General features: G+C 40.7%; 1 protein-coding gene across 1 annotated transcript; it reads left to right on the top strand.

The window, feature by feature from the left end:
* The first annotated feature begins 23 nt into the window (after positions 1-23).
* LOC112990879 (cytochrome b5) lies at positions 24-15412 on the top strand. The gene is made up of 5 exons (XM_026112910.2): positions 24-252; positions 8863-8991; positions 10731-10760; positions 13434-13468; positions 14296-15412. Exons 1-5 carry the CDS (start codon positions 109-111, stop codon positions 14372-14374), a joined length of 417 nt encoding a protein of 138 aa, XP_025968695.1. The 5' UTR covers positions 24-108; the 3' UTR covers positions 14375-15412.
* The last annotated feature ends 1377 nt before the right edge of the window (positions 15413-16789 follow it).

Genomic DNA, 16789 nt, shown 5'->3' on the forward strand with positions numbered 1-16789 from the left:
GGCGATAGGCTGCGGCTGGGCTCCAATCAGCGCGCGTGAGCGGGGTCTGTACTCAGTGCCGGAGCGGCGGGCGCCGCGTGCTGGGAGTGGCTTGGCTGGTGCGGGGACATGGTGGGGTCCGGTGAGGCCGGGGCCGAGTCGTGGCAGGGCCGCTACTATCGGCTGGAGGAGGTGCAGAAGCACAACAACAGCCAGAGCACCTGGTTCATCCTGCACAACCGCATCTACGACGTCACCAAGTTCTTGGAGGAGGTGCGTGCCGCTCGTTGCCCGCTGCGGGCTGTCCAGGCCTGCCTCGGGCTGGGGGCCGCGGCCGGCCGCGCCGGGGCGAGGCAGGCGGGTGCCTGGGCTCTGGAAACGGCGGCGCTCCTGCTCGGAGCGCGTCCGAGGCCTCAGCGATAGGGGCAGTGAGAGCGCGGAGCCGCGGGCGCGGCGGCCGTTGAGGGCGAGGGACGCGGCGCTAGCGGCCGGGTGCGGGCTCCGGGCCGGGGCCGCCCCTCGGACTGATTTCGGCCAGAAATGCCACGGCGGGACCAGAGCTGTTCCCCGAGGAGCCCCGCATCTGGGGAGCCTCCTGTTTCCTCTCTCCGTTTCTGTGTTCTTAAAGCTTGGGTGCCGGTAGTTTCGAGTCTGCTGCACACTGTATGTCTCATCTGCATGTAATTCAATAACATTAACACCCTCCCTCCCCCCCCCCCAAAAAAAAAACCCTTCTACTTTTGTAAAAAACTACGTTCTCCAAAGACTTTGTGCTTTTACTGCAATCTTGGCATGCAGATCTTGGGTACGTAGTGTGGTAACGTGAAGCTGTTAAAGTTCAAGCTGTCCTAGAGTGCAGTGGTCTAGTTGAATGCCTCTGCTTTTCCAGTTAACAATTGATGCTCTTGATTAGATGTGGTGAACAATCGATTTAATTATTGATAGTCATAGTTTATAAAGTAGCAGCTTAGTCATTGAACTGCACCAACTAAAAATGTTTTTCTATGGAGATGTAGAAAAGCAAATACTGAGCAATATTTTTTCGGTATTAAGTATAGCTAGGATTTATTCATGATGTACTATTACATTTTTTTGAGGTTTCTCCCCCTTCTGTTATTCCAAACCTGCAAAGATGTAATATCCAATTAAAAAGTGTTACAGGTTTGTATTAACTTGAGAATGCAGTTCAGATTGGTAGTGACATGATAAAAATCAAGCCTGTGTGATTGCTTGTAGCCTCACCTTGATATTCATGGTCTTAAACACTTTAAAGAGTAAACAAAGTATTCTGCAGATATTAATTTGACAAGCAACTTTTCAAAGGTAGTGTCAGCACAAGCAGTATTTGATTCTTGAGCTATACCAGCGCAAGTTGTTTGGCAGCTCAGCAAGCTGGATTGTGGAACTGATTTATTTTATTTTTATCTATCTCTATTCCTTGTCTAGTTCATTTTTTAGTTGCATATAATTGCTTGGTTTTGCAGGCAAGGCCATTTTAAATGTAGAAGCTCTGGAGAAGGGAGTTTTTCATGCAGTCTGATAAATTGAAATAGCTGTTCTTCCAAACTTAATCGGTTTTTGTTGGTACACAGCAATGCTATGAGCTCTTCTGCCAGGTTAAAAAAAATCAACAAAAAACATTCCCCAGAGCTAACAAACTTCTGGTTTTAAATAGCTGCATGGACAAGCCGACATCTTCCTTCAGTATGTGTGATGAAGTTGATAAATACTAAGAGGTACTGCCTTGTACAAAGTTTTCCAAGAAGGAGCATGTTTCAGTCTTCAGGAAAATTTTTGCTGGTTCAGTAACATCAAAAAAGTCTAGGCTGTGCAAAACCAGATTTGAGTAATTGGTTATAGTTGTTACTTGATCAAGAGTGAGATATCTGAAGCACTCGGGTATGTGTGGGTCAAATTCTGTCCTTACACTGAGCAGCTTTTAATGTTGCCTTTGGAACTGAACCTTGAATGTGGGTTTTACATTCTAAGATCATAAATGAGTAAGATCAGATAACTTTTTTCAGCAGTCCTCAACAGTGCAGCTTCACTTTGAGCAAAGTTTTGGAGTATTGTAGTACACATTGTGTTAGTGAGCTCTAGGACGGATCCCTTGCATGAAAATAGGGCAAATAATTTTTTTTTCTACCTTTTCTTGAATGCTTTTAATACCTGGCTAATTTATAGAGTGATGTGGTAATATGTTCTAGCCTGTTCAGACACCTTGAGGGTTTTACACACAATACAGATAAGGAGATACTGGAGTTCCTGTAAATTGGAGTACTGTAGATTGCTCTCAGTGAAGCATGAATTACACAAGTGTTTTTATAGCATTATTAGTCAAACTCTGCCTTACTTGCTGCAATTCCTTATGGGAGTAGAAAAGCTTAAAATGTTTCAAGAATTAAATATAGGCTACTAAAATGAAGTCTAGTAGTACTTCAGTGAGAGCACTGCTAAAGCATCTTCTCACTCCTATTGCTATGCTCAATTAGGAAGTTAAGTAACAGTGTCACTTTTCTAGTGAGTGAGGAAATGGCAACAAAAACTGGCTTCACCATGAGTCCCATTTTGTAGTTAAACAAGTAGTCCTTTTAGCTCCTGCACTAACCTGTAGAAACATTCTCTTGATGATTATGAACTTGAAAACTTCACAGTATTTCAGGTGTTTCTAAGGACAGCCTGGATTCTCTTGTGTGTGCTGCTGCCTTTCCCTACATTATGTTACTTAGGGGGGTGTATTTTCTCTTACCAGCTGTTGTCTCTTTGTAAAGCTTGTAGATGCTTAGTGAAACTTGGCTGTCCTTGGGAGCCATTAGCTTCTGTCAACGCTTTATTGAAAGCGGAAGTGTTTGTGTGCACGCATGCGTGTGTGTATGTATGTGTGTGTCCTGAAGCCGAACGGGGCTGAGACGGAGCGGATGTTGGTACATAGGGTGACCACGTAAGCCTTGTCCTTAGGAAACCAATACGAAAAGATCCTTTGAAATACAGATGAAGTACTGGAGGAAAAAAGGATTGTGTACTTTGGCACTTTATCCTAAAGGTTACTGAGGATGAAAAGTCTAGCAACTGCTTTTCTTAAAACAGCAGATCTCAAGATCAAGTTTTGTAACTTGAGTATATATCTATGAATTTTCTTTATCAAAGTATACCCTGTAAGAGAGGAAATGCAGAGACCTCGGCTTTTGGAGTACGATATCTGAAAGCTCTTTATGTGAAACAGTATTCTTGAGTCAGGAAACTCCAATATCACCTTTTTCAGTCAAAGGCTGTTGGACCTGTACTGCAGAAAACTTGGGAAATGTTTTCCTAGTTTCAGGTCCTACATCTTTTAAGAAAAGTAGTTACTAGAAATACATGTGTTCTCACATTGGGATCTTATAGCTATAGTGACTATAGTATGGATAATATAAGAATAATACTAAATGACAATTGGTGGGTTAAGTATTTTGGTTGGTTGATGGTATTTTTTGTTAGCTTAATAAAGCAGTCCCACTGTTCAGCCTCTGATGTCAATATGATGAGCTAAACAAGAATAGCTTGGCCTATAAAAATAAGAATAAAATTATCAGTGTCCTGATCTGCTTCCTGCTGTGGTGAGATTCTTCCCAATGCCTTTGTGGGAATTTGGTTGGATTCCTTAAGCTATGCAGAGAAACTAACATGAATAAGAACATGTCTGCACTTCCAAGAAATTCTGCTTTCTGGAAACAAACTACCATATGTATTAAATATTCATCTACTGTAGACTTTTTGTTTAGGTTACTTTGTTTGTTGGTGGTCTTGAAAGTTTGCTTGGGAATACAATTCATGGAGAGGAAAATATCATTAATGGCCAATTTAGATTTTTCATGAGTTATGAACTTGAGCTTTCATGGTGATGTATCTGAACAGAGAATGGACAGCTCCCATAAGATGTGCTTTGGAAGTGTTAAATGAAAATACTACTAGGTGCAGAAAAATATTGTTTATTGTGTCAGAATGGCATTGTAAAATGTTTTTCCCATGTTGTGGTGATAAACTATGTTCATCTGATGTGATGATATTGTGGGACAGTAGTATGACATTTTCTACATTTAATTTAATGAATCATTTACATCCAGAGGTGTCACTAGTAGCATGTTCTTTGATCACGTCAACATATGCATTTCAGCTGCAGAACTGTGCAGTCCAAAGATTTAAAACAGTGATAAACTGTGATGAAACTTGCGGGAGGGTTCGAGAATGCTTTTTTTGGGGGGGAGGGGGGAAACAGCAGTTCTTAGTATGGTATTTCTTTGTGAAACATTACAAGCTATAATTGTTTTCTAAGCGGGGAAGTGGGTGCCATACTGATGGACATTTCTCTAGCACTTTGTCTGAGATCCTAATGACTGTTTTCAAAAATACAGGGTCATCAAAAGTTACTCCTAAAATTCTGAGTACAGATTTTCTGTCCTGTAACTTCAGTAGTTGATACAATACACTTTACAAGAACTCTTCCTACTACATGAAAGTGTCCTTGAAGCAAATGAATGTTGTCAGTCTTTCTTGCAAAATAAAGCAAAGATTCTCAGAGTATTTCTGGCTCTGCCAGTGTTCCTTTCTGCTTCTAATTCCCTGTAGTGCAAATTGCCATACTTGGATTCATAAGACTACTCCTGGTGGAGAACTGTACTCATCTCCCTGAAAATTAAACCTGACCTTAGACTTATTTTTCCCAGTATGGGATGTGGTGGGGAGAGACTGTGAATTAAGGTAGTTATACTTTAATAGAGTCTTGAACTATGACACAAAAAGTTGCATGACTGTGTGGAGAGGGAAGGAGTGGGGGAGAAGAGGTCATAGGTGTTCAGGATGAAGTAATTGTAGACTTTTGACCCAGATGACAACAGTGAATACAGCTGTACAGTTGCACTGTGAAATTTTTTCTAATGTGCTGCTGTTAGGACTGTGAAATTAGCTTCTAGTAGGTACTTTTGCTGGCTTTTTACAGACTTCTGTTATATGCATATAACTTACTATGTCTTTACATTGGGAGTGTCCTAGGAATGAGCAAATTAATCAGCAAAAGCTTTTTCGTTTCCCTTGAGCCAAAATTTTACAAGTAACTAAAGTGTTTTTCCAGGTATCAGCAGGATTTTGCTTTAGGAGTGATTGTCCGTGTACTCTGTGAGCTTCCAGTTCCAGGGACCATGAAGAGTCTCTTTATTAAAGTAGAAATTCTGGTAGCAGGCTTTGTGTACTCTATGGAAGCGTAAACAAAGGCCCAATATAACTAAACTCTGAGAGATTCATTGAACCATGGAAAGTGCTAAGCTTTTTGATACCAAAGTCACTTGTTGCCATTTGCGAGGCGTTCAGTTATTTCCTTTCATTAGCAAAGGTGGAGTCTTTTCAGGTGTCACTCATATTGTGTGCTAGTTGTTTGTAGGGGGGTTGTGAGTTTGCCTTTTTAAGTAAAGGTGTTGTCAGGAGAGGGGAAAAAAGTAAGTTTCAGAGTACTTCATGCATGTTTAGCAGGTTGCTAGTTACTAGTAACGTGCTTGGTGGCTTAATGAGCTGGAAACTCCAGATATAGTGTTAGTTATCTCTACCTTAGTTTTGCTGATGTAGCTGTATTCAGGTTGTAAGGAAAAACTTCCCCCTTCCCCCTTCCCCCTTCCCCCTTCCCCCTTCCCCCTTCCCCCTTCCCCCTTCCCCCTTCCCCCTTCCCCCTTCCCCCTTCCCCCTTCCCCCTTCCCCCTTCCCCCTTCCCCCTTCCCCCTTCCCCCTTCCCCCTTCCCCCTTCCCCCTTCCCCCTTCCCCCTTCCCCCTTCCCCCTTCCCCCTTCCCCCTTCCCCCTTCCCCCTTCCCCCTTCCCCCTTCCCCCTTCCCCCTTCCCCCTTCCCCCTTCCCCCTTCCCCCTTCCCCCTTCCCCCTTCCCCCTTCCCCCTTCCCCCTTCCCCCTTCCCCCTTCCCCCTTCCCCCTTCCCCCTTCCCCCTTCCCCCTTCCCCCTTCCCCCTTCCCCCTTCCCCCTTCCCCCTTCCCCCTTCCCCCTTCCCCCTTCCCCCTTCCCCCTTCCCCCTTCCCCCTTCCCCCTTCCCCCTTCCCCCTTCCCCCTTCCCCCTTCCCCCTTCCCCCTTCCCCCTTCCCCCTTCCCCCTTCCCCCTTCCCCCTTCCCCCTTCCCCCTTCCCCCTTCCCCCTTCCCCCTTCCCCCTTCCCCCTTCCCCCTTCCCCCTTCCCCCTTCCCCCTTCCCCCTTCCCCCTTCCCCCTTCCCCCGGGTGCAGCTATGGTGGCAGAGGTCAGGATGAGTGTCATTTGGCTTCAGCTGATCTGTGGTTGCTGGTGAGAGGGAGGCTGGTGGTCATGCTTTCTCTCTGGTGGCACTAGCAGTCACATGGCTCTATAGCCAGAGGGATCAGCTCACTGAGGAGACTGATTAATAAAAAGAAAAACCAGGGTGTCTCACTGTGGCTGCCGCTATAGCTGCCTAATTGCTTTATGGTGGCACAAGGGAGGGATTTGGGAACAAATAGTGTAGGATCATTCCATAGGCACCTGTCTGCAAGTAGCTTGTTAAAGCAGTCTGTGAAACGGCTGACAATGTAGATGCAGTTTTACTGGTAGTAATCCAGTATAAACAATGTGATCTTGACAAATTGCTGGAATAATTAGTGTTTTATGTGCTGACTTGAGTGGGGTATGGTTCATGGCAGTATGTGAATATGAATGTACGTGCTCCTAGTGCACTATGAGTAGTGTAACTTTGGTTCATATTGATACTTGTTGATGTCTTGGCAAGTTTTCCAAGGAGTTTTGCCTTCTCTCTTGCTTAAGAAGCTACATATATTTCATGATAATTCTTTCAGTGTAATACTTAATAGTTGATACAGCATGATTCATGCCTGGGAGAGTAGTTTCTTCTGTTTTGAGGAACACATTTCTGTAGTGTGGTATAGGAGAATGTTGTTGATGGAATTCTTTGAAGACTTAGCTATGGCAACATCTGGGAGATGAATTCAGCTTCTTAAATGTACTGTACACTTTAAGGCATTGAACTTGAATATTTCCTCAACTTTTGTCCTGTCCTTTCTCTGAGCACTTAGCAGAAGGGATTCAAGGGCAGGATTTTGGTCAGCATGCCATATCTGCACGTCTGCTTGCATAATCTTTAGTCTGCATGCACTCTTTTAACCTTTTTTGGCTCAGTTGCTGTGCATAATCTCTCCTTTTAGCAATTGCTTAATCTCTTTGCTTTTGCTTAGTCATAGTGGGGATCACCAGTGCTTCTAACTGTAAAGCTTGGCTTTGGGGAAAAAACTAACTAACTTAAAAAAAAAAAAAGTAAACCCACAGTGTTTGCTTTTTTTTTTTTTTTTCCTGAAAAAAGCTTGCCTTTGCAAGGATTAATGCAAGTTTTAGAGTTTTGGCACTATTGAAAACTACTAGTAATGGTGTTTCTTGATCAGTATGAACAAAAATTATTTTGGTTGGAAGGGAAAGATTGCTAGGAGGTAAATAAAGTGGGTTTGAAGTAAATGCTAACTTGAATTCCTTAGGCTGGCAGAAATGTTTATGCCATTTCTTTTTCATCTAGAGTGTGAGCATAGCCTTGCTGTTCATCTTGCTTGGAGTACAGCTGAACCTGAACAGTACGGGATTTGCTTATTTTCAGGGCTCTAGATTCCATTGTCAGAAGTGTTGAAAAACAGAATTAAGGCTGCAGAGGAAGTATTCAGAAGCTTTATTAAACAAAAAACTACTGCAGCCTTTACTTTGTTTCTCTACATTTCTGAAGTGTCGGAACTTACTTTGTGGCTGTCTAAATGCAAGGCAGTATTACTAACATGTTTTCATGTTTTCAGCTGGCTTATCTAATCACTACTGCTGTTTATGGAGTAGTTTCCCACTTCTAAGTTGAGTGACAAACTTTTTGGCATGTTACTTAGGTTATATGAGTAACTTACTTGCTGAGAAAATTAATTGAACTAAAAGATATGATAGGTCTTGCACTATATACTGACCGAGTTTTTTGATGTAGTGGGATTGTGAAACTGCACGCAATTGCAAAAATGCATCCTAAATGAAAGTCAATGGATGGCAGGGATCTTGATTAAAGGAGTGGTAATGGCTTGAGGTATTAGGAAATACTAGGAGAGCTGCTCTCCATTCTGTCTTGATGGTTTTGTCAGCAGTGTGGTCTTGTGATTCTATAGTTGGCTAAAACCAAATTATAAGCTAATTTAGTGTCTTGCAAGAGTGTTCAGTGGTGCGTAAGCAGCTCCAAAGTAGCTGGCTTACTAGCTAAAATCATGCAATAATTTCTGTTGGAAAGGACCTTGTAGGGCCCAACGCCCAGCTCAAACTAATGTTAACTTGAAAGTTAGGTCTGATTCCTCAGGGCCTCACCTAGGCAAGCTTTGAGTGACTCAGAGTGTGAAAATACTGCAGGATCTCTGGCCAACTTGTTTCAGTGTTTCACCCTGAAGTGATCACCCTTGTGAATAATTTTGTTATATCTAGTTGGAATGCTGCTTGCTGCAACTGATACCTCTTGACTCTAAACCACCTGCTGTATAAAGCCTTGTTTGTGTGAAATGCATAGATTTCCTGTAGAAGGGAGAACAGAGTGCAACTTAATAGTTGGGCCACTAAAAGACTGATTTCTGCTATAATCTGAATGCTTCTCCAGCTGCTATGGGCAATGCCTTATACTGATCAGTCACTGATGGAGCAGAGACTTAGTTTTTCTTTTTGACTTCTGAGAATGTATAAAGCCCTAGAGTTATTTAGAGAGGCTTGCATTTGCTTTAAAACAAATCCACCAACTGCTTTTTGCAAGGTCAAATTTTAATTTTTAGAATTGTGGAAATAGAGGGTTTTTTCTACTAATAAATTTAAAACTGATTAAAATTGCAGCACCCAGGGGGTGAAGAGGTCCTCAGGGAGCAAGCTGGGGGAGATGCTACTGAGAACTTTGAAGATGTTGGCCATTCCTCAGATGCAAGGGCACTGTCAGAGACGTTTATTGTTGGGGAGCTTCATCCGGTGAGTATGTAAGAGTACTGGTGTTTGCTGCTTAAAACAGTTTTCTTGTGTCTAGATGTTTCTCTGGTAATTTACTTTCAAAGTAGGAGAGTTACAAGCATGGCTGTGTGCTAGCCCTGCAATTGTTTGTGGTGGGCCAGAGCTGGAGATGGGTTCTACCAATCTTCAGCAGTTGACTAGTATACCATAACAATGGTCACGCATAGATTTTTCTTTTTTGAAACACATTTCAGCTTAGTTATGAATAAACTGACTATGAAATCATATTGTTTCTGACCTGTGAGCTCTATGAAAAGACTAAAGAGTCTTATAACAAGACATAAGACATTGAAGGAGATATGTCAGAGTATGTCTAAACCTTTTTTAAAGATATCTCAATATGCGAAGTGATTATTAACAGCCCCTTTCATGCTTTCATCACTAAATATGTATGTCAGGCTTCCATCTGGATCTACAAGTACAGTCTTCATGTGTCTGTCTAGACAGATCTTTGCAGTAGCAGTTTTCTTTTAGCCTGATGCTTTGTCTGTCTTCCCTGTCTTTGACTACCCCCTTTTGTGCTGTGTCAATATGTTACATGCTTGAAGTTGTCAAGGCTGTTCATCAGTTCCCACCAGTTCTTCTGTCAACTCCCTTTTTTCTGTTTTCTCCTTGCCATTTCTTACACTTCTAACAAGTACCTTTCTGCTGCCTCAGGATTTAAAGGATTTATTTTTACCCCTTAGCTGCAGAGATTTTTGCCTTGGCTTCCTTCTGACTAGCCTTTTCCTATATTCTCCTGCATGTTGGTAGCTGAAAACCACTTGATAGTGACTTAGGCTGCTAGTATGCAGACCCTACTGTCTGTCACTGCTTCTTCTGTTGTCTTCTATCTGTTTTGTGTATGTGTTTTTGTCTTGCCTTTGGGATAAATATCCTTGTCTTGAGTAGTGTGTTTCACAGTAAGATTCCTGATCCTGTATACATATTAAGCCCTGTTTTGATAGCCATTAACACTGTAGCCTCTTCTGATATACATCAGACCTGAATTACTTTATATTTGTAACCTAACAAACTAGTCATCTGTTTCTGCTGATGACTGACATATTGAAATTTTTGTTTTTAACCCAGTTACCAATCTTCAGTTCTTATCAAACAAGCGCCTGGTTTCATTTGATATGAAGTAAGCAATTGTTAATAGTCTTATGTGCAATTACAAACTCTATCAAGGTGATATACTGCCTTTTTTTTGTAATGAATGTGCCTACTGTCTGGAAAACTTAATGAGTTTATGGCAGAGCCATAGAATTTGAGACCTTAGTGCTGGACCAGTACTAGTTAGTGCTGGACCAGTACTAGTTAGTGCTGGACCAGTACTAGTTAGATAATTTTGCCCATGATACAAGCCGACTAGGTAGGGGTGAACTAGTACTATTGTAATTTGTATATAAGCTAGGGGTATGCACTGTTTAGAGACAAAGGAAATACAAAAACACGGGCATAAGAAATTGTGAAATGTTAGAGTTGTTTCCCTTCTTTATTGTATCCTGGAAATCATTGAAGGGAATGATCTTGTTTATTGTAGCTTAGCATCATACATTGACATCTTTCTGCCCTTTTGTAAATGTCTTTCCTAAGAAAGAGGTGTACATCAATACAATAGAATTGTGAACTGAAGTTAGTGACAAATGAATTTTTGAATGCTTTGGGTTTTTTTGTTTTTTTTTTCTCTCTAAGTGTTTTTCCTTATTTTCCCACAGGATGATAGAGGGAAGCTTCAGAAACCAACAGTAAGTATTTTCCTGAAACATCACATCATTATTTCTTCTGGGCATTAGAGGTGGTGTCTCTGTGTACAAAGTATACCCACAGAGGCAAAAATAATTCAGGTTGATTTTAAAGGATAGTGTTTCAGGTCATAAATCTACTAAACCTGTTGATTTGGCTTCACAATGAATTATTCCTGTTACCTTTACTGTCTTGCCTGCAACTTGTGTGGTTTCAAAGCAAGAGATGATTGTGAAGTGATGGCATTACATTAAAGCGCTACATGTCTCTCTCTTTTCTCCCCTCCAAAACACTTATTTCTCAATCCTGCCTATAAGTTTAATTCTTAAACTGAACACTAGAAAACCATTGATTCTAGACTATTTTTTTTTGCTGTAACAATACATTGGTAACACTGTTAGATACAGAATGTAGATGAATTTGATTGCTAATTAACTAATTTATTATGTAACAATAGTGAACCCTTTTCAAGGTGAAAATGCTGTTCATGTCCTGACTGTTTCAGTAGATGTTGCTGACAGTGTCCTGACAACGTAATATTGCGTTGTCTTACATGCTAACAATTTTTTCCCTTTTCAAATAAGGTTGTTTTGTCACTCAGCTGTTAAACTCAAAATTCTGACATACCTTAAAGGAGGAAGGGCAGCAAGGACTAACTTGTACACCTGTTTTTGTTTATATAGAGGATATTGCTCAGGGCTGGCTTAACAGCACAACAGTATACTTGCAGAATAGTTAAACATAACTTAAAATGGAGTGTATTGGTAATAGGATCTTCTTGCTCTTTGAGAGATTACTTTCAAGAACAATCACTTCTGTAAAAGCTCTTAATATGAATAAGTTAAAGGGAAGAAAGTAAAGAATACACATTGGAATGTTCACTGTAATAATTATACTCCATTAAGAAATGGAAGTAACATACTAAGAAGTGGGATGGGAACAGGAATACAGAGTGCCTTCCACCAAGAATAATGTCTGTCATTCAGATTTTTTTAATGTTCAGGGCAATTAATGCTTAAGCTGCAAGAGTAGCAACCATGAAGGCAACTGAGAAACAGATTGCCTGGTGCAAACTGTAATAATACCATCTCTTGATTATACTATACCCAGGAAATTTGGTCAAACCATGGTCAGCTGGAGTTCAGATGCATCAGGATGACTTCTTCCTGTATTCTGTCTGGCATGTTCCCTTGTTTTGGCACTGCTCTGAGGTCATGTACACTACATGTGTGTCCTCCAGCTTCCTCCTGGAGTGATAGGGACCCTTTCCTCCAGCAGGAAGTGTGGGCATAGCTGATAAGATAGTTTTGCCTTGCACTGTGCTCTGGATGTGTAACATGGCAAGTTAGGCTCCCTGTACCCAGGCTTTATAGCTACCTTCAGCAGGCTTGTGCTTCAAAATGTCCCTCTTGTCCTTGTGCTGTATTTAAAGTTGGTTTACACTTTTGCTGTCATACTGCTAAAAATTCATTTTTACAAAGTGGCCCACATTCTTCTGACTGTCTTTGGTCCTTGGGGGAGGGGTGGGGTGAGGGGGGACCCTCTGGCCCTGTGGATAAGGCCAATCTGTTGCAGAAGGTGTTAGCCTTAGTAGTGTGGGCACAAGCTGTTCCACACTGGGCTGTGGGGTTAGATTTCTCTTTGAAGCAATCCACAAAAACAAAATAGAGGTAATCATGAGCCTTGTTCTTTTAAAGATGATATTTTTCAAACACCTGAATCATCATATGTTTACATGTGATAAAGTGGCCTGTTAAACCTGTATGAGAGGATGTGAGGAATCCTTCACTCTAGCTGAATTATAAATATCCTGATTTTTATATTCAGTGGTAGATCTAGTTTTATTCCTTAGACCTTTTAAATGCATTTAGGGCCAAGTGCAATTAGTATTCAAATGAATAAATCTTCATATAAATTGTGCACATGTGCCTAGTTAGGATCTGTGGAAATTGAACAGAAATTCAAAAGGCAAGATACCAAAAACAACAACAATAATCTGGCTGAAAATTTTATGCAGTCTGAAACACTGTACTAAAAACAAACTGAGTTTTATAAATCTCATCTGGATGTCAGTCAGTCACTTGCTTCATGTAGGTTCCATCCAAGAAATATTTCTGTGTTAGTTTGGAGACGTTTCAATTAGATTGTAGGCAAGCAAGGAATCATTGACTATAAAGAAACAAGCAAAACCTTCAAGAACCACTCCTCTCCCCCCCTGCCCCCAACAAACCACCTCCACACAAAATAACAACCCAACCTCCTGTTTTAGGCAACTAAAATGTAACCTGAAGTTGAAGTTAACTTCTCCAAACACTTGTGTCAAAAGCTGGTGTGGGTGGGTGTTTTCTTTTGTTTTGTTTTTTGAACTTTGTAATGTCGTCTACGGAAACTGATGTCATACAACAGGTTAGTGCTGTTGCTAACTAGCTTCAAATACAACAGTTGCAAGAAGTCCAAGACAGTGTTTTCCGAAGGCAATACACTGAATTGTCAGTGTTGCATCTGATTGCAGAAACTTTTACCGATGAAATGCAGAAGATAAATTTGAGGATTTTTTCATTTGAAAAAGGCAGCAATTAAGCCCATTTAGTCAGTTTTGAGAAGCTCAAGGGCTAGTTAGGGATGGAGAAGAATGTCTGCCTGATGTAAATATTTTTCATGGTTTTGTCTTCCAGGAAACTCTTATTACAACTGTGCAGTCTAGTTCCAGGTACAGTATGACTTCTGATGTCAAAGTTGGGAGTGCCTTATGATAACACTTCTGAAGCTTGGAAAGCTGAATACTTTCCACCTAGTGGAAGTTTTAATGTCAAAGGATAGTGCATGAGAATTACTGTCTTTATGCAAAGTCCAAATTGTCATCTATGCACCATTTTGCAAGGGTGTTACCTTACTGCAAAGACTTCTCATTAATATGTACCAGTCTCTACCAAATGGTTTATGGTGCCTAAGCCTTCATTTCCAGAGGCTACTGGGTGACTTATGTAGAAGGCACTTGCTGCCATCGCTGACTTTTTTGTGACAAATTTAAAAAGTGCGCTGAAGAACAGTGTGTCAGAATTGGGGAAGGGGTGGGTGGGTGTCTTAAATGTGTGTAAATACCACCAAATCAAACTTCATAAAGTAGCATCCTGCTGATACACTGACAATTGCCTAACACTGAAACCTTAGAGGACTGTTGCGTGCCTGTGGGTGGTGAGCTTGGGTACTTGAAAGTGTCATGTGATGCTGCCTCTTAGAATAGCTTCTGAAAGAATGATACTGTTCTGTGCAGCAAGCCACAACTTTAAACATGTCTAGAATCTTACTGTCCTCTGAGCAAACTTGTTTTAAGCTCTAGTACAAAGTCTAACAGTACAAGCTATTTTACTTGGCTAAAGTATCACTGTCCAGCCAATGTATTTTGCTGTTTCAACTTTGGCGGGGGCGGGGGGAGAGGACAAGCAGAAACAGTGTAGCTTTGTTAACCAATGACTTAACCTTTTAAAATTTTCTGGTGACCATTTCTAAACTGATATTTCAAAAACTTCTCTCTAGTTCATGGTCCAACTGGGTGATCCCAGCAATAGCAGCAATTATTGTGGCCCTAATGTATCGTTCCTACATGTCAGAGTAAACACCTTATGGAAAACTAATTCGAGACTGACTTGGAAAAGAATATAAGCAAGCCTAACTCACAATGTTTCGACAAAAGCCTGATGTCTGAAGAAAAACTTCAACTTTTTCAGAAAACTGAACAATTCTTTTCTGCTGTGCACTCTTCTGAATGTTGCCTTCTTATTTGCTGTTCCTAAGTGATTAAAAGGGCAGCATTTCTCTTTTTGTATAACAATTTTATTCTCTAATGAATTATTTGATAACTGTTCATTTCTGTGCTAGAATATTTTGTATGTAACACCATGATTATGGTTATTTCTTTTTAATCTGTAATGGGTTTGTAGGACATTTTTTTGCATATGAATTTTACAGCTTTAAATGACTACCAAAACTTTATGTACCTTTGTCCATGTACACAACTTAACTTCAAAATTGTTTTCTTCAATGTAGTATGTTTGAATGAAATGCTAATTAAAAGAAGCACAATGGAGAAAGCTGTTGAGTGGAGTAATAGGTATAGGTGCCTGTAAGTTGTTAGGCCCTACCAATCAGACTGTAATGAGCTCATTTTCCTTCCTTCCTAACATCTGTTCCTACAGCTGGTGTAGATCCTCCTACTGGCAAACCGCTGCCATTGAAAAAACTTAAGCAAAATATTAATAATAATTGGTCCCAGTGTTTGGCCCAATTATGGCCTAATGATGTCTATTTTGTGAAAGGTAACCTTTTTGCAAAAAAAACAAAACAAGTGCTCTGTGAATTCCACTACAGGTAATGTAACTGCTACTAAATACTGTTTTTGCCAAGCACTCAGGTGACTGTAGAATTTGTTGTGGAACTTTTAGACTTGTATGATATCTTCAGCTTTGTCATGGTACGTTGTGAGGAAAAACTGATATATGGGATCTCTTTCTCACTGTTCTGTGATGTGCTCCTTGGTGCTTTACTATGAAGATGACTATTTTCACTGCTAAATACAAGACAAGTCAAAGTTTGCATTTTGTGGTGAGCATTTTAGTCATATGTAAACAATCATGAATAAAAGTTTAATTACTTACTCTTGTCTGACTCAAATATACTTCAAGCTTTTTTTCCCCCCTGAGGCCTTTGAAGGAGTGTTCTTGTCTTGCTGAGAAGTGTTACACTAACAAACAAGCACACTGGATCCTGAAAGTCAAGATACTTGCCTTATTCAGGCAAGTTGCCTATGAAGACTGGGAAGGGGCACTGTGCAACACTTAGCCTCGATAACTGTTTCCATCCTGTCTAGGGCAAACACCATAACCTCAGCACCGGCTGGGGCCCTATTAGCAGTGACTTGGCTCCATAAGCTCTGCCTGCCTGAGAGTCATCAGGGCTTGTGGTATTACTCAAAGGGCTGCACCTTGGCAGCACTACAGAAGACACACAGCAGGTCCTATGTCAAGTCAAAGTGAAAGATATTGCACTGTGAACACTGGTTGGTTTGTCTGTGTTTTTTAATGTGGCTGAGGAGGAGGAGTGTTGTGATCTCAGGAGACTGACACTATCTGTTCTTGAAGGCTAAAATGCCTATGTATGCATGAGAATACAAATTATAAATGGAAATCCTTTACTGTTGCACCAATTGAGAATCTAATGAAACTTGGTTTCTTGTAGATACGTCTTACAGTTTCAACTGTGAAAGCTTTTAGTATCCCTTACATCTGGATTCATGTGTCTGCCTCTGTCAAACTTGGTTTACAGATGCAGAGACATCTACATTTACAGTAGGTCTCATGAACTTTGCCTTAGAAATTGAAGTATGAATGGCAGTGGTTGGAATTATATCTCACTTATTTCTTGCTCTGTCCTGTTCTTGCCCTAGCTCCTCTGAATAGAAGGAAGCTGACTTAACTCAGGCTTTATTGGCTTTTTTTTTTTTTTTTTTTTTTTTTTTTTACAGATAACATTTTAAAAGGTTTAAACTTAAACAATTGTTTATTAAACTACTACATTAAAATACTACTAAACTTAGTTTTTAATTATTAGTTTTTAAAATAACATGCCCTTTATTGCCATGGTCAATATTGCCAATGTCAGGGCAAGGCACAAACAATTCAGAAAGCCCAAATAACCTTTTAAGCCTCTGCAAGAAGGCAGAATTGTATAATTATATATATAGTCATATCTGTTGATGGGTAGTACAGTCAACATTGATCCATAAGGCAGAACACTTGTTGCAAAAGACCTTTTTCAATGTTATTTGTGTCTCAGGAGTTTTAGAATAGAAAAGCTCTGATGGGCCCTATATACTGAATGCCTGTTAGTGGCTAGAATGTCTTAAGAGCACCCCAAGAGTCCATATTCAAGCACAGTTCCATCTAAAAGCAATCCAGTGGGCACACTGGGGGGCTTTCCATAATCTGAACCAAAAATGCAGTGACTGGAAATAAGTAGGAGATATTTCAAAAAG

Source organism: Dromaius novaehollandiae, chromosome 2 (assembly GCF_036370855.1).
Source record: "Dromaius novaehollandiae isolate bDroNov1 chromosome 2, bDroNov1.hap1, whole genome shotgun sequence".
NCBI lineage: Eukaryota > Metazoa > Chordata > Aves > Casuariiformes > Dromaiidae > Dromaius > Dromaius novaehollandiae.

Excerpts from the sequence above, each read along its gene's own strand:
- LOC112990879 (XM_026112910.2), top strand. The coding sequence starts at position 109 with ATGGTGGGGTCCGGTGAGGCCGGGGCCGAGTCGTGGCAGGGCCGCTAC. Across the intron at positions 8,992-10,730 it reads TTGTTGGGGAGCTTCATCCG|GATGATAGAGGGAAGCTTCA; the intron begins GTGAGTATGTAA and ends ATTTTCCCACAG. Across the intron at positions 13,469-14,295 it reads ACTGTGCAGTCTAGTTCCAG|TTCATGGTCCAACTGGGTGA; the intron begins GTACAGTATGAC and ends ACTTCTCTCTAG.